The following is a 27,543-nucleotide window of genomic DNA, read 5'->3' as shown; positions in this document are numbered from 1 at the left end:
CCCACCCAGGCATCCACTCCTGCTGCAAACCTAGAATGAGGTCCCCAGAGCTCCAGGGAAGAAGAAAGTTCTTTCTGGTCATGCAAGTCAGCATCCATAGCGGCTTACCTCACCCTAGCCCTCAGCATTTCTTGCCTAAGTGTCGTCTGGGAATGGCTCTCTCCATATCCTGCCAGCCCCACCTGATTCATCTCCCAGGATGCCACTAGCATACACTTTCCAAAATTTACTAAGTAGACTGCACTACTCTCAAAACCCTTCAAGGGCTCCCAGTGCCTTGGAGGTTTAGGGGAAAAAAAAAATATGTATCAACCTCCCTGTGCCTCCCAGTCGCAAACAGCAGGCACTTGAGGTTGGGGGCCTGGGGTGAAGCCAGTCCCACCTTAGGGGAGAAAGCAGGGAGTGGCTGTGGTCCTCCTGGCTGATAGCGACTCCCCATAGACAAGAGGGGGCACCAGGAACCTTTTTCTACTTCCAGAAAAATAAACAACATTTCAGTGAACCAAAATGTGTTTGCAAGACAAGAAATGGAAAATGGCTTTTAGAAGGCCCCCAAATATTTAAAGACAGACGGATACCTCCCTCCCAACCCACCTTCCTCCGAGGCCATCGTGACTCCACAAGAACACAGAACTCGCAGGCCCAGGAGAAGAAGGCAGACGCCTCAAACACAAAACATCTTGTTACGCACCAGGAACAAAAACTGTGCCCAACAAGTCACCTTGCATTTTGTAATCAGTGTAATAAACTCCAACCCACGTTCCCCAAACATGTCAGGAAGGGCTGCGGAAAAAAGATGTCCCTTTAATAAAACGTTATCAACATATATCGTACACAAACTACAATGTATCATAATTACTTTTTTTTTTCCTCTCTTAATTCAGAACCAGACTACAAGGTAAGAAAAAACACAGAAACAGCTACAATGTTCCCAATAATCCGCACAAAGTCTTTTTTCAGGCAGATGATATCTCACATAATATGATATACATGGATCAGAAAGGGAGGGAGTAAAACAAAGACCAGCTACAGGGGAGGGAGGAAGGAGAAGGGCATGTCAATGTACAAAGAATTCGGGTGTCTTCCAGGGCAAGACACAAAGGTTTCTGTGGGGTGATGAGGTGAGCGGGGCCATGAGCACCCTCCCGGGAGGGGACAGGCTCCACCGTCGGGCTTGTTGGTTTTTGAAAATAAAAACAGGACTGGAGACAGCACGTCTGTTTGGTTGTCGGTGTCCCCCCACCCCCCACAGCTGCTCCAAAGTCTTTCCATCCAGTCCCAAGCATATACAGAGCAATTCTGGTCAGTATCCCATCTTTGAGAAAGGACAAATGAAGAGAAAAAACAAAGAAAACCGGAACTCGAGCCCCCCAGCCAGTGCACATAATGACGCTGATGCGAGGATGTCGGGACCAGAACGTGGAGGTCACTGTTTCCATGTCCCAGGTCATAGCCATCCTGTCAGTGGCAGCCTCTCCTACTCTGCGTCAGGCCACCACCCAGCTGGCAGGATTCTCACTGGGAAGACTGGGGTGGGGGCGGAGGAGGGGCTGGGAGGTCCAGGAGAGGAGGAGGAAGGCATCCTGGGAACAGTGCATGCCACCGGGTCACGGCGACAGGCTGGGCTGTGGTGGAATCCTGAAAGGGGTCGGTGGTCTGGCCCCTCTGGCCACAGGATGAGGGTGCCGGGTTCTGGGGTCCAAGCGTGCCGCTGCTGTTGCCGTAGAAATCAAGCTAGAACAAACGCGTTCCCGCTCCTCCCCTGCCTGTTGCACAAACCAAAACCCCACGTGGAAAACGGTGACTGCCTTTTCTTCTTTCCAAAAAAGGCCTTTTGAAAGAAACCACCGATTGTAAACTGTCCAGTTTATTATTATTTTTGATGGCTACAGACAATGTGGGCTCTCACACCTAGACTAGCTTTTCTGGTGGAAGGGCTTGGGGACAGACAGACAGCAGGGCTTCTGGTTTTCCTTTTTTTTTTTTTCTTTTTTCTTTTTTTTTAAGAAGAAAGCATAGAGGTTGATTGGGGTGGGGGGCTTGCTAGAAGCTTCCATTTAAAAAAATTTTCCCCCAAACCCCCCCCCCGAAAACAAATAAAAAAATCCCAACAACGGTAAAACCCCAAACAAAAAAACAAAAAAGTGTCGTGTACGGAAAAGGTCCTTTGGGGAAAGGGCAAGGGGTGGGATTTTTCTGGTCACTGACTTGAAATACATTTTTGAGTTTTGTCCTTCATGTTTTATGGAATAAAAAGTTCGGCCTTTTTATTGCATGAAACTAAAATTGGGAAAGGTGGGGGGCGTGGATGGGGTGGGAGGGGGTTGAGGGGAGCAGGGAGATGCCCTCCCCACCAGCTCCTGGATAATGACACCTCACTTCTTGCATAATTTCTGGCATCTTCCCGCCTGCAATGCCCGCTCTCTCAGCGTCTCGGAGAAGGGGGGATCACACACTCATCGTCATGCTTGGAGAATACTGGAAGGGAGAAGCAGAGAAGGAGGGGGTGAGGATTGTGGGGAGGCTGCTGACACACCGAGGTGCCAAGAGCCTGGTTTGACTGCACAGAACTGAGCAGGGCTCATTTGGGGCTGTGGGTGGGCTGAGGGGTACATGGTGGCATGGAGTGGGCAGGGGGCCGGCAAGGCAGGATAAGGGCCAGGAGGTGGGAGCTAAGAGCCACTTCTCAGTGCCAGCCTGCCCTTCTGTTGGGAACTATGGCAGCTGACGGTGCCTCCCCTGCTCCTGCCCTTGTCTGAGTCATCCTCTTCTCTTGTCCAAGGGCAGTCACAGCCTCTGCCCCTTGCCCAGCGCAGACCTCCAGACTGCAGGGAACTGGGCTTTGATGAGCCAGAGCACAGCCAGGGTGCCCTGAGGTGGGGCCAGTCTGGGGTTCTTTCTGTTTTTGTTTTTGAGACAGGGTCTCACTCTGTCACTCAGGCAGTGGTGCGATCAAGGCTCACAGCAGCCTCAACCTCCTGGGCTCAAGCAATTCTCCCGCCTTAGCCTAAGTAGCTGGGACTACAGGCATGTGACACTACACCCAGCTAATTTTTGTATTTTTGTGTAGAGATGAGGTTTCGCCATGTTGCCTGGGTTGGCAGTCTGGGGTTCTTGAAAGCTGCTTAATCATAACACTCTTTCTTCAAATGAGAATGCACGCAGAAGCCCACTACAGAAAGCAGACAGCCAACCCCGCTCTGTGTTGAGAGCCCTGAAAATCACGGGCTGCATAAACCTTTTCCCACTGGACAGATGGAAATGGACCCCAACTCCCTCAGCCCAGGGCTCTCCCGGTCATATGAGCTTAATTAGTGCCAGAGGCATCCAGCCTGCACTGAGCTGCCTCCAGAAGGCCCCACCAGCAGGCAGTCTCAGGGCAGCGTCAAGGCTGCACACTTCTGCTAAAAAAATAACTGAGGTGGAAAGCCCATAACATGGTCACCAGCTCAGCTGGCAGGCTGCAGCCCGGCTCTGTAGCTCGCAACTTGTTAGGTAAGAGTCCAGGCCGTGGGGACAAGAGCAGCGGGCAGGGGGCGAGGCTTACATTGTCGTTCTGAAAGGAGTGGAGGAAGTTCCCTCCTAGCTCGCCGTCATCTCGAGGGGTGCCTGGAGGATTGCTAATGCCACTTATGTTGTTAGGAGAATTCTGTAGAAAGAGGAGAGGAGGTGAGCGCCTGTGTCCCCAACAACCTGCCCACACAGATGGGGCGCCACCAGGGAGACCGAGTGCACACTCACTTTTGGAAGTCCGTCTATGTCACCTGACCCTGGAAAGAAAAAATAATCCCATTCAGTTTCTTGTTTGCTCTTCCACAGAGGGGTCTCCCCAGGCCTCTAAGCCCTTCCATCCCAGTCCCACACTGTGCAGAGGACTTTCTGTGTGGCATCCCTCTCAGGATCTTCCTGTGTGCCCAGCCAAGGCAGGCCAGGGCTGTGTACCAAGCCCAGCTGAGCCAGGAGCTGAAGCACACAGCTGGTTGCCTCAGCAGGGTGGGGCATGGTGAGGGCAGGGGCCACTCACCTAACGATCCATTCATGTGGTGTGGCTCCATGCCGCCCATGCCGCCCATCGGACCGTCCGAGCCGGGACCCATCGGGAACTGGGGAAGAAGCACAGGGCATGGCAGCTCAGCGGGCCCAGGCCCTCTGCACCCCTCACAAGCAGGGGGCTACAGCCGCGCCAGAGTCCTGGCCCTGGGGAACCCCTGCTCCAGGAGGCTCTGCTCACACTTGGACACGTCCTGCCTGGCAGCTGGGCCAGGCTCCTCACCTCAGCCCTCCGAGCTGCAGGGCAGAGGTGCTCATTCCAATGACCCAGGTGAGGGAGAGGGACTGGCCCGCTGCCACCCAGCTCCACGCAGAGGCAGCTTTCAATGTGAGCCTCTCAGATCCCACCACAGGGCCCTCTCCATCCCCCATGTGGAGGGTGTGGCTCCCCAGACAGAGGCACATGTGGACAGCTCTCTGACCGTGTCAGGCCAGGGACCAAAACACCAGTGCTTCTCATCCCCACTTCACGGGTGAGGAAACACGCACTGAGAGGAAACACTTTGCTTGAGGTCCCAGAGGCTGGAAGTGGAGGAGCTGGGACTGGAACCTGGCAGCAGGCCTGGAGCCATCATGCTGGCCCTCTCCAAGGTAACAAAAGGAAGAAGTTAGAAATGAATGTTTCCTGGGGCCGGGCGGTAAGAAGAGGTGGGGTTTGATGAGTGGGGGGAAGAGGGAGCTAGGGCACAGGCCTAGGAGGGACTGCATGGCATCCTGGGACTGTAGGGTGGTGGTGGGAGGTCACTAATGAGGCTCCCATGCAGAACTGATGGTGTGGCAGATGGGGACTTGGAGATAAGAGTCGATTCTACCCACCCGCAGGCCTATCTGGAACGATCAAACCCATCTCGAAAAGGAAGGCCAGAAAGGTCACATCCCACAGCCACGAGTCACAGGGCTGGGGAGGGTGGCTGGGCCCAGCCTGGAGCGCCAGGGCCCTGCGATGCAGACTAGATCTGCATCTAGTGGGAAGGGAGTGGAGGTGGCGGAATGGAGGGCTGTTTGGCACCTGGCCGGGATTAGGCACCGCAGACGCAGAGCTGAGTCACACCTGAGCCCCAGCCCAGAGGAGCAGCTCACAGATACCCAACTGCCCCACAGGAGGACAGAGATGCTGACTTCCAAAGACAGCTGCAAAGTACAGCTGTGGCTTCAGAGCAAGGCAGAGAAATCAGAACTGGCTGCCTGGAGGAGGAGGAGAACATCAACAAAATTGAGGGGTGAAATCTGGGCAGGCAGAGCCCATCGCAGAAGTCACTCTAGGCAGGGGTCCCACATGAGCAGAAGGCCACCAAGTGGGTGGCAGCATGGGATGCCAGAGCACAAAAGGGTGTAAGGGGTAAGGCTGTGACCAGGCTGCAGGGGCACAGCTAGGGTATGAGCTGCTTCCCTGTGCCCACCCAGACCGGGGGAAGGGCGGTGCATCCTTGCCTCTCCAGTGGACCCCCCACCAAAGCAGCTCACAGGCTTTGGGAACATTTTGCCATCTAGCAACAAATTTCATGCTTATTAACCCAAGTGATGGGAGGATCAAAGTAACCAGCTTTCTAGGGAGTCAACCCAGGACACAGCCATGCCAGACCCCAAAAATCCCCAAACATGATAATACAGAATTATGCATATGTATGTCATTACTATAACATGAATATGTCATTCACATCAATGTATTAAGAAACTGATATTTCTTCAAAATGACATATTATTGTATACTTTCTGCGTATTATCTTAACAGTTTTATTGAGATATAATTCACATGGCATACAACTGATCCGTGTAAAGTGTACAATTCAGTGGTTTTCAGTATAGTTACAGGGTTGTGCAACCATCACCACAACCAATTTTGAACGTTTCCATAACCTCAGAAAGAAATCCTGTACCCGACTGCAGTCATTTCCATCCCCCTCCAATCCCCGGCCCCAGGCAAACTCTCATCTACTTTCCGTCTCCACGGATTTGCCTATCCTGGACATGTCATATACACAGAATCATGTGAGCTTTTGTAGCTGGTTTCTTTCACTTAGCATGTTTTCAAGGTTCATCAGTGTTGTCACAGTAATGAGTACTTTATTCCCTCCTATGTACAAAAAGTAGTCCACCGTATGGATATACCACATTTCATTGATCCATTCATCAGCGGAGGGAAAGTTCAGGTTGTTTTCACTGTTTGGCTATTATGACACTAATGACACTGATGTACCAGCTGCCGTGTGGACATACGTTTTCATTTCTCTTGGGCAGATCCCTAGGAGAACTGCTGGGTCATAGGGTAACCCAATTCTCATATCACAGCGGACATCACTAGGTTGTCTGATCTTTCAAGGAAACGTGAAGCTGTTTAACAAAGCAGCTGTGCCATTTTACATTCCCACCAGCAGCTCTGAGAGTTCCAATGCTTCCACACCCTCGCCAACACCAGTCATTATCTGTCTTTTTTACTACAGTCGTCCCAGTGGGTGTGAAGTGCTATCTCACTGTGGTTTTGATTTGCATTTCCTAATGACTAACGATGCTGAGCATCTTCTCATGTACTTACTGGCTATTTGTAATTTCTGGAGAAATGTTCATTTATATCCTTGTCCATTTTTAAATTGGGTTGTTATTGAGTTTTTCTCAGAGTTATGTATTTTGAATTCAAGTCCCTTATCAGATACCTGATTTGCCAATATTTACTCCATTCCGTGGTTTGTCTTTTTACTTCCTTGACACCTCTGAAGCACAAATCTTAACCTCCTATGAAGTCCAGTTTGTCTACTTTTTTCTTTTGCTACTTGTGCTTTTGGGCTTGCGTCTAAGAAGGCTTCGCTTAACTCAGGTCATAAAGATTGACTCCTGTGTTTACTTCAAGTGTTTTGGAGTTTTAGCTCTAACATTTAGATCTATGGTCTACTTTTACTTTTTATTATTTTTTAATTTATTTTTGAGATGGGGTCTCACTCTGTTGGCCAGGCTGGAGTGCAGTGGTGTAACCTCCGCCTCCTGGGTTCAAGCAATTCTCATGCATCAGCCTCCCGAGTAGCTGGGATTACAGGCCTGCGCCACTATACCCGGCTAATTTTGTATTTTTAGTACAGACGGGGTTTCACCACGTTGGCCAAGCTGGTCTCGAACTCCTGACCTCAAATGATCCACCTGTTTCAGCCTCCCAAAGTGCTAGGATTATAGGTGTGAGCCACCATGCGCGGCCCCCTATAATCTACTTTAACTTTTGTGTGCTGCTGTAAAGATACAGTTCAATCTCATTTGTCCACATGTGGATATCCAGTTGTCTCAGCATCATTTATTCCGTATTATTTACTTTTCCATTATATTAATGCTATTATGTAAACAACAATAGGAACTAGTTAACAGCAGCAATTAGTAGCAATTAGAAGGTGGACTAGTTAAATGATTGATATGCATGAGAAAAAAATATTAATATTTTTATAACGTTTCTGTCCTCTGAGAAATAACTTTTTATTGGAATACTTAAATTTGACAGGCTATTAATAACATTAATTATTTTATTTTTTAGGGATGAAGTCTTGCTCTGTCACCCAAGCTAGAGTACGCTCAAGTGACCTACTGCCTCAGCCTCCTGAGTAGCTGGGACTACAGGCTCGAGCCACTGCACCTGGCTTATTATTTATGTTTTAAAAAAATAAAACATAGGCCAAGCGTGGTGGCTCACACCTGTAATCCCTTTGGGAGGCTGAGGCAGGAGGATCTCCTGAGCCCAGGAGTTCAAGAACATCCTGGGCAACATAGTGAGACCTCATCTCTACAACAACAAATAAAATTAGCTGGGTGTGGTGGCACATGCCTGTAGTCCCAGCTACTCGGGAGGCTGTGGTGGGAGGGATCCCTTGAGCCCCAGATGCTGAAGCTGCAGTGAGCCATGACTGTGACACTGCCCTCTAGACTGGGTGACAGAGACCCTATCTCTAAATAAACAAACATAACACAACACAATAGGATTAATGAAACAAACATTACTAATATTTAAATAAAAAATGTTTCTTTCTGCCCCAGGATACATTAGAACATTCTGCTCTGCTTCCTTTCCCACTGGTCTCTGAATTGCCTGAAGCCTTCATAGCCTTTAGGACATCCTTTTTTTTAAAAAAAAAAAAAAAAAAAAAAAAAAAAAAAGATGGAGTCTGGCTCTGTTATCCAGGTTGGAGTGCAGTGGCATGATCATGGCTCACTGCAGCCTTAAATTCCTGGGCTCAAACAATCCTCCTGCTTCAGTCTCCCACGTAGCTGACTACAGGCATACACCACTGCACCCAACTTAGAACACCTTTCTTTTACATGCACTGGTAAAACTGAATAAAGTCAAACTTAAAACCCATTTGACTTGTCACTCTGTTTATTCAAAGCCCATGTTACACTGACTCCTGGTGTCAACCTAACACGATAACACCAAACTAAATATCCTCTCCACACAACCCTTGCACACAAAGTACTTTGGGTTTTATTTTTAATAAGCACAGGTTTTGGGACTTGTAGGAATTCACATCCAGCTCTCCAAAGATGTCCATCCGTTTTTGTCCAGGGGCTGGCTTTGGTGGACCAGCTGCTTGTCAATCAGGCCTTTACATCTGTAATTCATCAGATGGGCTATCCCTGTCTAAGATGCCCATCTTTCTTTTTTTTTTTTTGAGACAGAGTCTCGCTCTGCTGCCCAGGCTGGAGTGCAATGGCACGATCTCTGCTCACTGCAACCTCCACCTCCCAGGTTCAAACGATCCTCCTGACTCAGCCTCCTGAGTAGCTGGGACTACAGGTGTGTGCCACCATGCCCGTTTTTTTTTTTTTCTTGAGACAGAGTCTCACTCTGTCACCCAGGCTGGAGTGCAGCGTTGCAATCTCAGCTCACTGCAACCTCCGCCTCCCAGGTTCAAGCGCTTCTCCTGCCTCAGCCTCCCGAGTAGCTGGGATTACAGGCACCAGCCACCACGCCTGGCGAATTTTCATATTTTTAGTAGAAACAGGGTTTCACCATGTTGGTCAAACTGGAACTCCCGACCTCAAGTGATTCTCTCACCTCGGCCTCCCAAAGTGCTGGGATTACAGGCGTGAGCCACTACGCCTGGCCAGATATTCATCATTTTTTAACACTCCAAAGCACACTGGATGTTATAAATTATAAAAAATGATTTTAAAGCACAGAGGTAATCCGAAGTTGCAAAACCCAAGCTGGAATCCAAATATGTTACAGTTTTAATGAAGAAATTGAGAAACTCCTATTTAACTTGACTGCCTTTTCTGGTGACATTTTTTGAGTTCTCAAGCATTAAACGGGTCATTATTTCTGCTATATGAGTTTTTGTAGCCCCCTCCCCGTGATACCCAACCATCCACGTGTGGCTGGCTAGCCCTATCTAGGCTCCTCGGGGCTCCTTAAGAAGCATCAGACAGTACTGGCGAAACACTATATACATTTCTATTTTATTTTTTATGTATTTATGTTTCTTTTTTGAAATGGAGTCTCCTCTGTCACCCAGGCTGGAGTGCAGTGGCGTGATCGTGGCTCACTGCAACCTCCACCTCCCAGGCTCAAGTGATTTTCCTGCCTCAGCCTCCTGAGTGGCTGGGACTACAGACATGCACCACCACACCTAGCTAATTTTTGTATTTTTAGTAGACGTGGTGTTTTACTATGTTGGCCAGGCTGGTCTTGAACTCCTGACGGATCCCAAGTGATCTGATCACCTCGGCCTCCTAAAGTACTGGGATTACAGGTGTGGAGCCACTGTACCCAGCCTATGTATTTATTTTTTATTTTTATTTTTTTGTTGCTGAGATGGTGAGGATGTGTTGCTTTGTTATCCAGGTTGGTCTTGAATTCGTGGCTTTAAGTGATCCTCCCACCTTGGCCTCCCAAAGTGCTAGGATTACAGGCATGAGCCACCGTGCCTGGCCTCTATTTTATTGTAATTCCTTTTTCCATTCTCATCTCAATGCATTTCCAAATTAGAGAAGGACATCCTTCTTGTCTCGCACTTTAAAAAATAGCAGTTTCCACGGCAAGCCAACGTTTTAACATCTTTTCTATGGCCAGCAATGATAGTCATCTTGTGGAAATGTCTGAGGCATTCTCCTGTCTGTAAAGTCAAAGATCTCATTAAGTGCTTCGGCATGTTTTGAGGAAATTGAAAAGTGACCCAAAACTTTCATTATGAAAGCTGGTATCACAGGTAAGCAAATTACACCCCTTTGTGACAGTGTTGGGCACAAGGTGTGAACATTTAGCAGGTAAGATGTTTTCATTTTCATTGGTAAGAAGCTTATGGACTAAATGAAATTTGCTCAAATTAACTGTGTACTGTCTGCCAAATATGTAGATAAATGAGCAAAGTCTAGGTTGTATTTGGACAAGAGAACAACAATCTCTTACGTCTTCAGTGGCTTCACTAAAATCTTCACAGAAATCGAGAAGATGATTTGAAACTCCAGTTTTCAAATCAACATACCCTAAGAGCTAGCGGAAACCTGTCGCCATGACTCGAGGCACACCTTCAATGCTCTCGGAAGCATGACTGTTGGAAGGATCAGACAGGGTCAGCACTACTGTAAAGGGGCAATGCATCTGTTACCGAAAGTCCCTCTTTCCTTTGGTTCACACACAGGACTTTTAGGTTGTAACCTCCGAATCGGGAAATGTAACCTTCTTGGTTTGCAGTGCAATCAAGGGAACAAGATGATAATGGTGTCCATTCAAGGAGTATGCCCAAGCTAATTCCGCAACCGCTGATTTTGACTGAGAACTGCTGTCTCTTTGGAGGTCAAAAAAATCTTGATTTAGAAAGATACGCCTCAGACTTGAGAGACTCAATGTCCAATGTGCGTCCACCTCCCCTTCTCCATAAGCCCAATCCCGCATTCTTTTCTGCACACCGCGCAGTACATTTTGTTTGGATTCTTTCCTCCCTAATCCAGTTGTGTGTGTCCTTGCATCTGTCATTAAAAGTCACATGGTCATTTAAACTTATTTCCCAGTGATGCCTGGGTCACGCTGGTGCTGGCATTGTCACCGTTCTCATTTCCATCATCTGAACTCTTAGGAAATACGGTCACAACATTCACGATGTCAAAACTGAAACTAGCACCGTCTAGACAAAAAGCCCAACACTGACTCTGCAGCAGACTCCTAGGCGGGTGCTGCTAACGTGCATGACTGCAGTGATGGAGTTGCAGCCTGAGTGATGTGATCCATGGTGAATCACAAATCCTGGTGCCAGCATCCACATCAGGAAATATGGCGACAGTGGCCACTCGGGGCAGATCGTCTACGCCAGTTCCCTCCGATGCTAGAAACAGTGTTGTCATCCCTCTGTGTGGGTTTTATACTTTCCACCCAACCTTCTGCATCACTGACAAAACCCATGACTTTTTGTGTCCTGGGATTCCTCAGGATGTATGGCTTTTAGTGTTAAAAGCCAGATGCTTGGTCACACCAGTGAGGACCCTGGAGAAGGAGGCAGGCCAGAGACCCTCCCTCAGAGGGCTGCTGGGAGAGAAAATGTAGGCAATATCCAGCACGGGGCAGCCCACGTTTGGGGTTTAACATGTGGGGTGATCCGGGTGTCACCTCAGGAACAAAGCCAACAAAACCAGAGTGCCCCAAAAGGCCCCACCCCCTCAACCAGACCAAAGCCTCGCAATTTGAGGCCCCAGGCCCACTCTCTGGCTCTACAGTCCATACACCTTCTTTCCAGACCCTGAGCTCCTGGAGGGGCAAGGCTGAACAGGTTCACCTGAGGCCTGCACGGAGGAGGAAGGGAAGGAACTGGAATGGAAGGGTTGCCTGTGGAGGGGAAGCAGATCAGGCCCTGTCCTCAGGGAACTCCTGCTGGGTGAGGAGACAGGCTGCAGCTGACTAACCAAGTCCCATCCAGTGGGTGCAGGAGACACAGAAGGAAGTAGGGCAAGAAGGAATCAGAAATGGGGAAATGTGGGCTGCAACATCACCCAAGGGCTGCAACTCTGAGAGGCAAAGAAGCTGCCAGGTATTGGAGTTCCAGAGCTCCTGGCAGCAGCACAGGCAGGCAGGTCCCCCAGCGAGCCATGTCCCTTTGCTGCTGGCTCCACCCTCAGCTCCGCAGCCCCAGAAACAGGCCCAGGAGGAGAAGGATTGCCCGGGCCAGCATAGCCAGTCAGCTGGGCAGAGACCAGGCCAGACCCCACCTGTAGTCTGGCCCTTCCCCCACCGGCATGGCAGGAGGTGGCAAGTCCCAGCAGCACAGCCCGCACCCTGGCTCTAACCAGAGGGTGGGTATCGTCCCACCCCTTCCTCTCCCACCCCCTGCTGCCTATGAAATGGGAACTGAGTTGCCCAAGAGTTAATCACTTTTCTGACGGTTTATTTTATTCATCTTTGGTAACAAATGGCTGAAATCAATTAAACTTGCTTTCCCCTCAGCTGATGAAGTTAATTATGATTTGTTATGGTGTCTGATATGTAAATTATTAGAAAGCAGACTTACGTTGGACCGGCTGCCTCCAGGCGGCACCGGATTAATCATTGTGTAGATGTTGTCACTGGAATTTGTTGAATCTGTAGAACAGTGGAAACCCACAAGTCGGGGTGATTAATTCGTTTCTTAATTAAAACAAACTCATGGCACTTGAACTCATTCTTTTGTATTTTATCACCTAAAATTTCCTCTAAGTACCACCATTTTCTGGCTAATTTGTATTTAATGAAGATTCACAAAGTTTTTAATCACAGAAAATTCAACTGTGAAAACCACTCAACCCCAGCAGTGTGGACACAGCACAGGGGGATTATAGGTTCAAATTCTTGTCTCCCCACCCTACACCAAATCTGGTCCCCAGACACTGCCTGGGACAACATGGGGACGGCAGAACCACGACCTGTGCTCTCCCCCCACGACCCTACAAAGTGGTTTTAATCAAATCAGGGAAAGGGAAACGTGGCAAATTACCCAGAGGCCATCCTGCCAGGCTGATGGGGCAGGAGGGAGAGGCAGGGATGGGGCTGGAGACACATTCACATATGGAGTGGGTGCATGTGGCCCAGTCAGAATGTAGGTCATGCAGCTCATCAAAATGCAGCAGCAGAAAGAGACAGCCGGAGCGGGAGCCCAGGATCCCGGCTGCGGCCAGCTCCACCCCTGCAGCCAAGCAGCTTCCCTGCTATGGGGAGCCGAGGAGGGGAGGGGGCGGGGGAGAGTCCCCTCCATTTCCCCAATTAGCCAAAAAAAGTCTCCAGCTAAAACGTTTCTATCAGGAGCAGGCACCGTAATTCTTGGGCAGAAATCCAGCTACCTCTCACTTTTTATTTTTGGGGTGGGTAAGGATCGTATGTTGAATTCCTTCTAGCTGGCTGGTACGCTATTCTTAGCTGGGAAAGAAACATAACTGTGATGCTGTGTGTGTGTGTGCGCGCGCGCGCGTGTGTGTGCGCACATGCCCACGTGTGTGCACGCATGCCCTCTTTTGTTTAAGAAACAGGGAGGGCTGGGTGCGGTGGCTCACGCCTGTAATCCCAGCACTTTGGGAGGCTGAGGTGGGTGGATCACCTGAGGTCAGGAGTTCAAGGCCAGCCTGGGTAACATGGTGAAACCCCATCTCTACTAAAAATACAAAAATTAGCTGGGCATGGTGGTGCATGTCTGTCATCCCAGCTACACGGGAGGCTGAGATAGGAGAATTGCTTGAGCCCAGGAGGTGGAGGTTGCAGTGAGCCAAGATTACACCACTGCACTCCAGCCTGGGTGACAGAGCGAGACTCCGCCTCAAAAAAGCAAAAAGGAGAGAAGGGATCTCCTATATAGAAGACCAGAAGCCAGGAGCTATGGAAACTCGAAAGGTAGCATGCCTCCGAATCCTGGTCCCAGGATGCCAGAACTCCAAAGCCCCTTTTTGAGTCATCTGGGGAAATGCCCACCCCGAACAGGGTTCTTCCCAACAAGAGGGGTTCAAGGACAATGAGAACCCGTTCCCGGACTGCTCTGCTCAGCCCTGTCCTTTATGCAGCCGCATCAGAGAAGAGTATGGTAGCGTCATCAAGGGACTCCTGCCCCCTAAATGCCCAGTGGAAGATGTGCTGCTCAGGAAGGAGTGGCTGGTAAGCTTTGGCTCTGCAACAGTGCCCTCCCTCCAGGACTCTCTGGCAACATGCCCCACCCCCCACCAGCAGACCCTCCACTTTCCCCTGAAGCGCTCTTACCTGCGGGACTGGGCATAATGGGTGTTCCTGGAGGGCCGCCACCACCAGGGGGTCCCTGAAGATGAGAAAAACTGACATCAGACGCCCACAGTGGTGACGAACGTGGGGAGGGGCCAGCATCCTCCCTCCCTGGTCAGCAGCAACTGCTCGCCCCGGGCCCAGCCGCTGTTCATCTTGCTACACCCCCAGTGCTCACTCAGGGACAAAGTACTTAAGCTTGAGAAGGGGACTTGGATGTCCCCCATACCTTTCTTCAGACCAAGAGGCCCCTGTGGGTGTGTGTGACTGCATTATGTGCTCACAGGCATGCCCCCTGGAGAGGCCGGCGGCGGATGCCAGGCAGCCCACTGGCCAGCTCCCCAGAAGGCAACTCCACCCCCAGGTCTGGTTTGGGGATTTCTGGGCCACCTCGGGTCTGTACAGATGACTGAATATTGACAGCAAGTTCTAGCAGTTTAGAACCTCTACTCAGAAGAATGTGTGAAAGGGAAAGACACGGGGAGCCCAGGCAGTTCTCTTGCACACTCAGTCCCATGTGGCTAGACAACACAAGGCCCCAGACCCACACACTTACCACATAGGTACCAGGTGATGAGGAGGAGTATGGAATCTAAAAACAAGATGTCAGGGAGCCCCACGTCAGAGTCACTGAGTGCCCTCAGCTGCCAAACCTCCCTGAGGACATGACCCACTCTTCACAGGAAAGACATCGCCACCCAGTGAGCTGGCCACCTGCTTGGTTCCCCTGGGAGGGCTGGGACATGGCTGAAGCCCAGTTCTCTCTGCTATACTGAACTGACCCTGAGACCCTGGTCTCTTACTCCCCATCCTGGGAGGGAGCCACAGACACAGGGAAGACATAGGAGGCCCTCCGGTTTGAGAGGACAGTAAACAGCTTTACCCCACATTCCTCTGGCCTTCACTCCACTGCCTGTGCTGAGCCCCTTACCCGCACCGTCCAGCCCTGCTGGGAGGAGGAGATGGGTAGGGCCTCCACTCTCAACAGTTCTCTCTGAGCCCAGGTTCTTAGCTTACTCCTTCAGGGCAGGGGTGGAGCCCTTGATGACCCCTGCACATTACTGCCAGGCCTCCATCTCCACACGGCCTTCTCCCTAGAAGCATCAGGAGAGTCCTGCTGCATCTCCCCTTCCCTGTGACACCTACACCTAGGGACAGTAGCTCCCCTGCACCCAGAACCCCTCCCCTGACAAACATCACCCCACCAGACCTAGGTACTCACTGAGTTAGCACTGTTAGGATTGGGCCAGGGTCTGCCAGCTCCCGGGCCCCTGAGAGAGGGAGAAAGAGATGTGAACAATGAAAAAGGTGCTGTACGCTCCAAGGGTTGGAGGCAGCAGGGGCAGAAGGGAAGGGCTGAAATAACCAACAGGAAGTCCTTCCTACAGCCCTGGGGTTTAGAGCCTTCTGGTTTGGGGCAGTAATGGGCAACTTCATGGATGGAAATCTATGAATTGCTTTAAATTACAGGCAAACTTTTCAAAATATATAAAATTAGATACATGTAAAATTCCTTCTGCATGTGCATTTTCCTAGGAAAGGAATCCACATTCTCACAACAGGGTTAAAGATCACAAATGCACAGAGAATAGTGGCTGAACTGTCCAGGGGTTCAACTCTTGACCCTGTCACTGAAAGGTATGTGAGCCTGGGCAAGTTACTTCACCTTTCTGTGCCTTGGTGACCTCATCTGTAAGGGGGGTATAATAATAACCGCGTCGGGCCGGGCGCAGTGGTTCACACCTAGCACTTTGGGAGGCCGAGGCGGGCAGACCATTTGAGGTCAGGAGTTCGAGACCACCCTGGCCAACATGGTGAAACCCCATCTCAACTAAAAATACAAAAATTGGCCAGGCATGTTGACGGGAGCCTGTACTACCAGCTACTCACGAGGCTGAGGCAGGAGAATCGCTTGAACCTGGGAGGGGAGATTGCAGTGGGCCAAGACTGTGCCACTGTACTCCAGCCTGGGCAACAGAGTGAGACTCGGTCTCAAAAAAAAATAAAAGTAATCACGGCATAGGTAATCATGAAGATGAGGTGAGCTGATGCACGCAGCATGCCCGAACTGTGCCCAGCACACAGAGGCACTCTATGAGGCTGAGCTCTCATCACCAGGATCATCAATATCCTCATATTACCGAGGAGGAGACTGAGATCCAGAGAGGTACCAGCAATGACCCCTTATCATGAGTCTCCAGGGTGCCGGCAGAGAGTAGGGGAAGACATGGGCTGAGTCACTGGCCGGGTCGTTTTTGCCTTACATGTTAATCCCGGGCATGGCGGGGCCGAGGGAGTTGGGTGGTGGTCTCATGCCGCTGCCATAATTCTGCAACGATAACCAAGGGTCAGTCTATGAGAAGGAGAAGGGAACCAGAGAGAGGAGGAGGGAGGAGAAACAAACAGACAAAACATAGTGAGAGGGTTAGTCTGTGAAAAGAATCGATGAGAAAAAATAATACATTCTTTCAAAAATGGTGGGGTGGGTGGGAACCAAGTCGCAGGGACCACAATGACAAGCCAGCACAGAGGGAGAGTCACAACATTCAATGCATTTTCAGGGCTTTCAAGATGAAGTTCTCAAAAACATGTGGGTATCCAGCAAGCTGCTGCCCTCTGTGGGCTCCCACGATGTCATCCTGTACCTTCCCCATGGGCTCAGGCAGGTAAGAGGGGATGGACTTGGTCTTGGAATCCACTAAGAGGCTCTGGGGTGAGGAGACAGGGAGGCGAGGGGTGGGTGTCAACATGGATGTGAGCGGGCACTCGTGAGAAGCCTGTCCGGGGCTGGTGCAGGCCCAGGCCCAGCACATACAGACACCCCAACCTGCCCCAGGTCCGGGTTAGTCCTACCCCACCCATGTGTCAGCATCAGAGGCCCTCACAGACATGATGCTGGGAAGCCGGAGAAAACCCCATTTCTGCACTCAGAGGGATCATCATTACGTGTGTGTGAGTTTTTTTGTTTGTTTTTTTGAGATAGCGTCTCGTTCTGTTGCCTAGGCTGGAGTGCAACAGTGCAATCATAGCTCACTGCAGCCTTGACCTCCTGGGCTCAAGCAATCCTCCCACCTGAGCCTCTCACGTAGTTGGAACTAGAGTCATGCACCACCATGCCCAACTATTTTTTGATGATTTTTTTTTTTTTTTTTGAGATGAAGTCTCGCTCTTGATGCCCAGGCAAGAGTGCAATGGCACAATCTCAGCTCACTGCAACCTCCACCTCCCAGGTTCAAGCGATTCTCATTACTCAGTCTCCCAAGTAGCTGGAATTACAGGCACCCATGACCCTGCTGGGCTAATTTTTGTATTTTTAGTAGAGACGGGGTTTCACCATGTTGGCAAGGCTGGTCTCGAACTCCTTACCTCAGGATCCACCCACCTCGGTCTCCCAAAGTGCTGGGATTACAGGCGTGAGTCACCACGCCCGGCCTGCCCAGCTAATTTTTAAATTTTTTTGTAGAGATGGGGTCTCACTTCATTGCCCAGGCTGGTCTCGAACTCCAGGGCTAAGTGATCCTCCCGCTTCAGCCCCACAAAGTTTTGGGATTACAGGTATGAGCCACTGTGCCCAGCCTGTGTTTGAGAGAGAAGTCTACACAGAACTCACGAAGTCCCAGCAGTCCAGATTCAGCTCAGGATGGCCCACTGAAGCACAGCAGGGTGGGTCACAGGCACCAGGCCTCTTACCGCGCGCATCTCTTGCTATATAACCAGGCCAGTGTTGCCCGTGACCCTCTCTCCAAGTGTCATTTTCCCTACAGTCATACATGCCTCGCTTCCCTGCTCCCCTCATGGCGGGCTCCTACTTGTCCTCCAATACTCAGCTCCAACAGCAGCTCCTCTAGGAAGCCCTCCTGACACCCCACCCCTCGGGGCTGACTACTCCATCTGTTACTCCCACAATGCCTTCTCACCTCCCTCCCCTGCCACCATGCCGCACTGGGTTCTGATCATGGCCACGTGTCTGTCCATCTCCCATCTCTCCTAGGGGACTCCAAGTGCCCTCTGAGGTGGGGCTGTGTCTTGATGATCATAGCCCCCGCCCCATGCACCCAGTGGCACAGACTGGTGCTCACTACGCTGACACTGAAGCAATCAATGAAGGACTGAAGAATGGAATGCATGGAGACCAAAGGGAGCCTGGCTGCAGCTTAAGCTCTGCCCTTGTAGGAGAACTTGAAGTAGGTTGCTGGAATTTTGATGGCAAAGGAACAGCCAGCATTCACTGCCCTTTACGGAGTGCATGACATACTTTATGTAGTCTCTCGTTTGATCTGTATGAAAACTCCAGGAGGCTGGTATTGTTCCCACTTGACAGAAAAGGAGACTGAAGGTCTGAGGGAGAAAGTTTTGCCTCACGTTGCAGTGAGCAAATGGACAGCTAGGATTTAAACCCCTATCTGCCGGCCCCCAGATTCTGTCTGCTTAGCCAAGCAACTGGTGGGAGGCGAGTGGGAAGGGGGACAGAATGGGAAGATGGAGACCTGGGGCTGACACACACAAAGCCAGTATCGGGCTGATGGTGGGTTCGGCATCCAGGGATCATTTCCCAGATCTCAGCATCCTGGGGCCACCTGCTCCGCTTGCTCAGCCACTGAGGGGCTTGGAGTCTAGAAGAATGTCCAGACAAGATGCAGAGGATCACAGGAGCAGTACTAGGCTGGCTGACAAACAGCCAGACCCAGAGCCAGAGAGGGCAGGGCCTGCCTCACCCTGCGGCCGCTCAGGGCACGGGCTTCAAGCAAACAGTGGGGTGTGCTGGGGCCAAGCCCACTCTACCATGGGGTAAAGAGCAGAACTCGAGACCTGAGGGCAGAACACAGCAAGGCTGGCCTTGGTTTGGCTGCCTGCTGGTGACGATGGGCAAAACACCAAATGACACCAGTGCTTACTCCATGCCCAGATATACCACAGACTGTGTGTGCACTGCCTACAATTAATTGTCACAATGACCCCTTTCCTCCACCCACTTGAGAGACCAGAAAACTGAGGTAGAGAGGAAGAATGATGACCCCACCGTGCAGCTGTGAGTGGCTGAGCTGGGGCAAAGCCCTGTAGCATGGCTCTGGCTTTAGAGCCACAATCCCCTCTGCTCTGCTGCCTTGTCTACAAAATGGGGACAAAGAGCCCCATGTGTTTCCAACCTTGCACTGGAGAGTGGATCAAATGAAACAATGGTTCTGAAGTGCCCCGTAAGCCCCAGGAGGTGTGCACTGATTTGGGATGTCAGCAGCAGAACAAACACCACAGCCCTTCATGCTGCCACAGCATCGCAGAAGCTTGGGTCTCAAAGGGCCTTTTCTAATCCCCTCTACAAATCTCAGCCTCATCTCCCCACCTGCTGCTCCAGGACAAGCAGCTTGCCACCTCCCCAGGCCTTCTCTCCACTCTGTGTACAGGCCAGCTGACTAGAGAGGTCTTCCAGATGGAGTTCTTTTCCAGGACTGCAGCCGCCTCTCCCATCCAGGAGAAAGGCCTGCACCTCACAGCGAGAGCGGAAGCCTGGTATGTCTCAGCATGGAGTGGGGTGAGAGGAGACGACAAGGAGGTGCTCACTCCATAAAGCCCTCCTGACATGCAGTATGCAGCTCTGAGCTGGGAGGTTCCGAGTGCACTATCCTGTCGCTCCTGGCCCTGCCCAGCCTTCAGGGGCCTCTCCAAGGGTTGGCATGGCAGCTTCCTAGAGGGAGTTTCTCCACCAGTCCTGCCGCCTATAGAGGCAGAGACCCTGAAGGGCCACTTGCACCTCATCATTTCACAGATGATAACTTGGAGGCCCAGAAAGCCAGAGACACGTCTAAGGCCACAAAGATGTCAGGAGCAAGTTAACAGGCTGAAATTTGGTTTGCAGGGAAGTTTTTCTCACATAGGGCAGGAACGTCTAGAAGTTCAGACTCAGTAGAAATGGGCTCCCTCTTTGGCCAGCTCCTGCCCTGCCTGCAGCACCACATGGCTGGAGGTGATGACGGTGAAGCCGTGCAAGGGTCAGTTACCAACCAGATATCCCTCTGCCATCGGCACCACTCTGCAGGGGCCGGGGCGGCTGGGCAGAGGGGAGGAGCCTCCAGTGCAGCTGTGGGGCTGGACACATTCATGGGGCCTGTCTTCCCTAACCCCTCACCCTAGTCCCCACTTGGGTGCCCCAGATCCTGGGCAGAGGGCCTAATCCATACTCAGGAACAGTGCAGGCGCCCCGACCACTGTCTCAGCCCTGTACTCTGCCGGGTCCGCAGGGAGAAAGGACCAAGCAGCTGGCTGGGGCTGGAGCCTGGAGGTGGTGACTGCTGCTCCCTCCTGCCACATCCTCAGAAGGCTTTTGAGGTGTCCACTATGTTTAAACCTGGATCTGCCAGCTCCCAGAGCCTGCATTCTTAGCCAAGCATCTTGTAGGAGGCAGGTGAGGGCGGGGGGACCACCCAGTGCTGTAATTACCTTAGGGGACGGCTCTCCTAGTCTTTAGGACTCACCTACCAGAGTGGACTTGAGGCTGTCCAGGCCATTCTCTGGGCAGTGGGGGCCTGGCCATCTCATGCAGGACACCCCCCAGGGGCCACCGGAGTTAAGTTCCTCAAGGGGCCCTTTTCCTTCCTCACCAGCCCGAGGTGCTCAGGACCAGGATTAATGACCTACCCCTCTCTTTTGGGGGGCCTCTGCTCAGTGTCACTGAGCTTGGACTGGCCCTGGATCAGCCCCAGGAGATGGGGGCAGCATAGGATCGTTCCAGGGGCTGTGGATTCTCTCCTTCATCTGAACTCTCAAATGCAGACAAACCAGGATAGTGACCTGATTCTACTCTGTCCTGGCTTCAGCCACAACCTGAATACCAGAAACGCCAACAGGTTGGTGGCTCCGAATCAGCACCCAGGAGTCTGGGAGCCACTGCACTTCTGACGGGGGCTGGCCTTCTCTCTCCTAAGTCCGACCAGGGGCGCCTCAGTTTTAGCTTCATCCTATAAGAATTCACTTTCGAAACACTAGGATGGGAGGTTACTACCTGATACTGACATACTTAAAACTTTTTGGAAAGAAGAGTTCTAAGTGGACGTACTATCTCCTTTCTGGCACTGGCACTTTACGAAACCAGAGTAAAATCTGTCTGAAGCACTGAGGATGAAGGACGGGGTGATGCCTGCACTGCTGGTTCCTTTGAGACATTTAGGCTGACATGTGACACAGACTCACAAAATACAATGTCACTCCATTTGGTTTTGAAATAAAGTAGCCCTTGACCACACTGTACCTATTCTTTGTTCAGAAAGTTCTGGAGTGGTCACTGGCTAAAAGCAATCTAATTCCTGGCTACAAATGACATGCCGATGGTCTCCCACCTTTGCGCCTGGTCTCAGCACAGCACTGTGTGTGTAGTGGCACTTACTCTAGGCTGAAGGGGCTGGCCTGACAGCCCGGGCTGTGGCAGCACGCAGGGCTCCCTCCCCCAAGCTCAGGGCCTGCGGGAAGGGGAAGGGATCCACAGGATATCATGTGGGGACTTCAAGTTACATTTCACAGCTGCTATTTCGCCCGCCTTCCAGCAGCCCCATGAGGCCATCACTTGCTGCCCATTTTGCAGATGAGGAACTGGAGGCCCAGCCAGGCAGGCTAAGCTGCTGTCAAGACTGCTTTCCAGAACTAAGTTCTGGGCTAGCCCCTGTCCTGTCCACAGGGTATCACCCTCAGGGGAGAGAGAGAAAGGGCCTGGGGAACAGGGACAGTCTGCCCTCTCCCTACCCTCCACCTCAGAGTCCAAAACTGCCAGGCTCTGCCGGGCCCAAGATGAGCCCTAGCTGACCACAGACCCTGTAATCCATCCTGCACCATCAACCTTGTCTGGGCCCAGTGCTACCTCAATGCCAAGCTTTCCTGACCCCCATGATGGCCAGCGCAGACACCCTGGGTTGCTTCAAGGGACATCTGGCTCTGGGATTTAATACTTACCCTACCCAGAGGAGTACAGGAAACATGGGTGAAGCGTTTTAGGGTCTCCACATTGATAGAGTAAAATAAAGAGCAGGAGAGACACTTCCAGAGCTCCTGAGGTTGGCAAGGGTGTGTAATGTAAACGAAGATGGGTGAGCCTCTCCCTCTCCTGCTGGAGCCACTCCTGGAGTCTAAGGGGAGCTCCACCCCTTGTACAATGCTTGGGTGAGGCCAAGAGAGTCTCAATGCACAGCCTCAGCCTCTGGGACCCTCACTTCTTTAAAGTGTGCCAAAGAGTGTGCTGGACTACAGGTCAGGGGCAGACATGATGAGACATCCTCCATGCCCAGAGGAAGTCCTGAACTGCCAGCACACCCTGCTGCTCTCGAACAGCCTGACATCTATTCCCAGCCTTTAGAATCTCAGTGTTACGATGGTCCAAACAAACTATTAATGACTTTGCCAGGAAAAAAAGAAGAAGAAATTAAAAGCAATCACCAAACCCAAGCAACTAGAGGCCTAAACATTGGTTTTAAGTCCCTAAAGTTGGAAAACACAAATATCTTCCGTAGGGGGAGCACCCTGTGGCCAGCATCACATCGAGAACTTGACTTGGCCGGGCACGGTGGCTCACGCCTATAATCCCAGCACTTTGGGAGGCCAAGGCGGGGGGATCGCTTGAGCCCAGGAGTTCGAGACCAGTCTGGGCAACATGGCAAGACCTTGTCTCTACTAAAAATACAAAAATTAGCCACGCATGGTGGTGGGAGCCTGTAGTACCAGTTACTTGGGAGACTGAGGATGTGGTGAGCGGAGATGGTGCCACTGCACTCCAGCCTGGGTGACAGAGTAAACCCTGCCTCAAAAAAATAAAATAAAATAAAAAATTTTAAAAAATTAAAAAATATATATATTTTTAAAAATTTAAAAAAATTTTTTTAAAATAAAAAATATTTTAATTTTTTAAAAATAAAAATTAAAAAAAGAATTTGATTCCTGCTAAAAGAAAAAAAAAAAGGAACTGGACACTGGACCCTGCTCCGTCCAGCAGCCCTCCAGGTCAGGCACCGTTCTTATTCCCATTTTACAGATGCAGCTGCTGAGCGTCAGAATCCACGGGCTGGGCGGTGGCATTCAATTTTCCCTCCTCAGATTCCATCCTCCTGAGTCACACAGACCCCATGACATCTGACAATCCAAGGCCACTGCTGATTTCTACACCAATAAAATGTGACTGCTGTGCGGCTCAGGCTGTGGGAAGCGAGAGCTGCATCTGACTCAGGAGAGGGGAAGCTCTGTTCCTACCCTGCCCCCCGCCCCCTTCCCTAGGCAGGCAGCCCTGCAGAGGTCAGCTCCAAGCGTCTGCCAGGCAGGAAGGGGCTACTCTGGCAGCTTACAAGGAGCTAGCAGAAACACGAATTTTGGAAGATTTGAGGAAGGAACAAAACTAGAATACTGGAGCTGCGACTACTGCGGGCTTGCTTCCTTTTAGGATTATGGGGCTGGCAGAAGACAAGGACCTCCCTAAAATCTTTCACCACCACAGATGTTCCAATCACCACTGAGAAGAAGGCGGTGGCTTGGGCTTGCTGTAAATACAATTCTGGGATGGAGCAGAGGGCTGTGGTTCTGTGGGGCAGATGCCTCTCCCTACAAAAGGGAGTACATGTGGGCGGGAATGGGGAGGGCACTACTCCACCCCCAGGGGACCCAGAAACCAGTGCAGGGGGCCCAGAGAGTCCTGAACACCCGCATGCAACCGAGCGAGCGACCAGTGCAGTGGACTCCAGACAGAACAGAAAAGAAGGGAAAGAACACCTGAGAACAAGCCCCTTGCCTTATTCAGATTTCCAGCTTCCTTTAGTCAGGGGCTAGAGAATTCCCAAGGCGAGTGGAACGTCGCGAACGCTCTGACACGGCTACTACAGGCAACAAAGCCACATGCAAACACCCGGGGGCTGGGGGTAAGCAGCGAGATGGTTCCACAGCAGAACACCTGTCAGACCTTTTCTTGAACACCCCTACCTGGGGGTGCGGAGCTGGCCACAAGGGGCGACGACTTTGTTGTGACCGTAAGAGGTATGTGAGGGCACCTGAAATGCTTTCTTCCAATGGCTTCTAAACTGCCTTTGTGGCAGTGGAGCCCTTTGGTCAGAAAGAATCCCGGCTGAAGTGGGTGCTGGGGTCCTGCCAGCGTGCCCCCCTCTCATCAGAGAATCATGGATACAGTCCTCATTTAACAGGTGGGGAAACTGAGGCCTGCTGGGGCCCACAGAGGTCAAAGTGAGTCATCCAAGGACAGACGCATGCTGAGCTGCAGGCAGAGCTAGGAAGGCCACTCATCCGCCCCGTCTCTGGGACACAACCAATGCTGGCCCTAAGCCATCTCAAGTCTACCTCACCCAGGGGAGGCAGCTCTGGGGTTCAGGAGCTCCCTGCCCTTCAGACCCCATGATAGGATACTGCACCCCAAAAGGGTCTGCCAACTAGAAGGCCTCAGCTGTCCCCTTTTTCCTAGCTCCCTGGGGGAGAGGGGCCTCAACTCTGCCTGTCACCCACGAAGGGCTACCCTGGGCAGCGCGTGAGGCCAGTCTGCCACAGAAGGGGACAGGAGCAGGGGATGTGCCCATGCCCTTCCTCTCACCCCTGCGAACTGAGAGATGTGGGAGACTGACAGCATGGAAAGAGGAGAGAAGGCGGGTGCACAGAGATGGCCAGGGAGACAGACGGACAGACAGGCGGTGGTTACCTGTGGGCCAGGACCCATGGGCCCCATGCCTCGGGGAGGGTTCATTCTCTGCATTGATCCTCCCATGTTGGGGTGGCCTGCGTGAGAGAGGAGGCGTGCCATGGGGTGGCAGGAGTCGAGGGAGGAGGAGCCCCTCCTGGCATCCCCAGCCACCCTAGGCCCACGCTGCCCTCTCTACCTTGTTGTCGTGTGGGATCCATGGAATTGGGCAGCAATGGCTGTGTCCCAGGAACTCCTCCTGGAGGCTGAAAGAGATGCAAGACACAAGCTGAGCAGCTGCTCCGGAGCTGCTGGACATGGGGAGAGGCATCTACCTGTCCCACCCAGTTCCCCACCTGACCACGTGGGGCCACTCATGGCCTCCCTGAGACCACTTCTGCTGCCTGCCGACGGGAGACGGTCACCCCAGGCCTACCAGTCAGCTCGAACTGGTGTTAGCTAAAACCGTGTCACTGTTTGGGGGGCTCTGTGGGAGGGAAACCGTCACCTCATCCTACTGTCTTGGGGTAGGGAGTATGGGTACCTATGAGAGCTCTGAAATGAGGCAGGGGACCAAATTCTCTAGGTCTTGCTCTGGCTGCAGCACCGACCACCTTGTTCTCAGAGGCAGCAGTGCCCACTCCCTCCTTCTGCCCAAATCCCATCTTGCCTTTGTCTCACAGAGACACACCTCCTTTCAGCTCTACTTCCAAATTACGGGGACTGAGACACCCACTACCTAAAATCCTATCACTGTGGGAAGCCCTGTTTAAAGGGGAACAGAGGATGAGGAGGATTTTAGGATTGAGATGGGGAAACAGAGGTCACAGGCCTGAGGGCTCCCAGTCACAGGTTGCAGAGCCAAGCAGCACCCAGGTTATAGCCCATCAGCTTCTATAATATGGAATGCCTCCCAGCCCCAGGGTGGGAGAGGTGGTCACTAGGAGAGGGGCAGGGGTACTGGACGAGAACCCGGCTCCGGAGCTGGGGCCATCGGCGGTGCTGGTGTGGTTGCTAATGAAAAGATAAACGCGGGGGCCACAGGTTTCCTGGGTGAACACTTGGCCCACCCGCTGTGAAAACCTATTAAAAGCGATTTACTTGAGACTGAAGTTATTTCAGCTGCAACTGGAAAAACAGAGTAGGATTTGCTAAGGGAACTTTGTTTCTAGGACCTCATCCCTTAGGGCTAAATACGAGCCTTTGCCTTTGAGAGGAAAAGCCTTTGGTGATGGCTGGTCATCTTTCCCTATTGGCAGGTGCCAGTGCTGCTCAAAGGCTGGGCATCTGTGACAGGGGTCTGTCCTCAAGGGCCCCCAGCCCAGGCTGTGCTGCTGTGGGGGAGGCTGAGTGGGGAGCTCCTCTGCCTTGAGCTCAATGGTGAACTCCAAACCGGTTTTGGAACGAGGTGGTGGAAAGTGAAGGGACAGACTGTCACTGATTTCCCCAGCTTCAGAATGGAACAGGGGAGCAGGTGGGTGTGGTTAAGGTGCGAGAGGACTGTGTGAGGGCCCAGGGAGTGTCTAACGTTCACGAAGTAGAATTGGTTTTTGTTTTGTTTTGTTTTTTAAGACAGAGTCTCTTGCTATGTTGCCCAGGCTGCAGTGCAGTAGTGTGATCATAGCTCATTGCAGCCTCGAACTCCTAGGCTCAAGCAATCCTCCTGCCTCAGCCATCCCAAGAGCTGGGACTACAGGCACGCGCTGTCACACCTGGCTAATTTTTAAATTTTTTGTATCGATGGGGTCTCACTATGTTGCCTAGACTCCTATCAAACTCCTAGGCTCAAGTAATCGTCCTGCCTCAGCCTCCCAAAATGCTGGGACCACAGGTGTGAGCCTCTGCGCCTGGCCCACAAAGTGGCAATGAGCACCTGCTGTTTCCGTCTGCCTGGGTCGGGGGAGCCTCAGTGTCTTTCCAATCCCTGGATTTTAGTTGTTCCGGCCTCTCACTGTCTCCCAGCCCTGCTTCCTGGCCCCAGGTTCCCCAGCTCTGAATCACTTGGCTGGTTTGTGTCTGCCCACTGGGGGTTTGTGGTTTTTATAGAGTCCTGGTGATTCAGGAAGGCCCGCCTCTAAGGCTGTCTGGACTGCAGGATCCCAGGACACGGAGGTGGATGGGGGACCGTCAGGGTCATGAGTTACCCAGTGCAGGACCACTTCATCCAACCCTGACAGTGCAGCCGTGGGGGCTCGGCAGTCACTCTCTCCAGGTAGCCCAGTGCTGACTACCAATTCTTGGAGAAAGTTCCTCTGTGGGTTCCTCTAACCCTCTTTATGTATCGGAACTCCAGGGGCAAAGCTTGGCTGTCCAGAGGCTCAGAGGAGGCCTGGAGGTCACTGAGGTGACCCTGAGACAGGGACAGACAGTCTGGGCCTCTTCTATCAGGGAAAGAAGCTGTGCAATCACCAAGGAAAGGGGTCTCACCCTGAGAGGGCTGAAGCCCTCCAACTTAAGGAGGAAAAACAACGGCTCGTATATGGGGCCGTAATTACACGCTGTGCACACACCCTTGGGGCCTACAGGGGAGCGAGTTGCTCTGGGGCTCCTGGACAGAGGCCAGCTCTTCTCCTACAGCACTGCGTGTGGGGCAAGGCACAGGAAGCATCTGCCCAGGAAACGGACAAATCCCTGCTGCATCCGCGTGCTG

The 27,543-nt window shown here is 51.9% G+C and overlaps 1 protein-coding gene across 12 annotated transcripts in view; it reads right to left on the bottom strand.

Annotated features, from left to right (window-relative positions):
• Positions 1 to 784: 784 nt before the first annotated feature.
• The window catches only part of SSBP3 (single stranded DNA binding protein 3), a 182,081-nt gene continuing 155,322 nt past the window's right edge, over positions 785 to 27,543 (bottom strand). For 5 of the 12 annotated variants that reach the window (XM_033226269.1, XM_033226267.1, XM_033226270.1 and 2 more), the window contains 11 exons: positions 25,093 to 25,159; positions 24,915 to 24,991; positions 16,510 to 16,598; positions 15,468 to 15,516; positions 14,802 to 14,837; positions 14,228 to 14,282; positions 12,519 to 12,589; positions 4,025 to 4,103; positions 3,742 to 3,770; positions 3,548 to 3,649; positions 2,241 to 2,478 (listed from right to left, as the gene is read on the bottom strand). In XM_033226269.1, coding sequence (XP_033082160.1) covers positions 2,449 to 2,478; positions 3,548 to 3,649; positions 3,742 to 3,770; positions 4,025 to 4,103; positions 12,519 to 12,589; positions 14,228 to 14,282; positions 14,802 to 14,837; positions 15,468 to 15,516; positions 16,510 to 16,598; positions 24,915 to 24,991; positions 25,093 to 25,159 — 684 coding nt within the window. In that variant the 3' untranslated portion in view covers positions 2,241 to 2,448. Of the gene's footprint in view, positions 2,479 to 3,547; positions 3,650 to 3,741; positions 3,771 to 4,024; positions 4,104 to 12,518; positions 12,590 to 14,227; positions 14,283 to 14,801; positions 14,838 to 15,467; positions 15,517 to 16,509; positions 16,599 to 16,621; positions 16,954 to 24,914; positions 24,992 to 25,092; positions 25,160 to 27,543 lie in introns of those variants that run through there. The other 7 variants (XM_033226268.1, XM_033226273.1, XM_033226265.1 and 4 more) reach the window with 5 other exon arrangements.

Source organism: Trachypithecus francoisi, unplaced genomic scaffold, assembly GCF_009764315.1.
Source record: "Trachypithecus francoisi isolate TF-2019V2 unplaced genomic scaffold, Tfra_2.0 Lachesis_group12, whole genome shotgun sequence".
In the NCBI taxonomy this organism is placed as follows: Eukaryota; Metazoa; Chordata; class Mammalia; order Primates; family Cercopithecidae; genus Trachypithecus; species Trachypithecus francoisi.
This window is presented reverse-complemented; position numbering and strand designations above follow the sequence as displayed.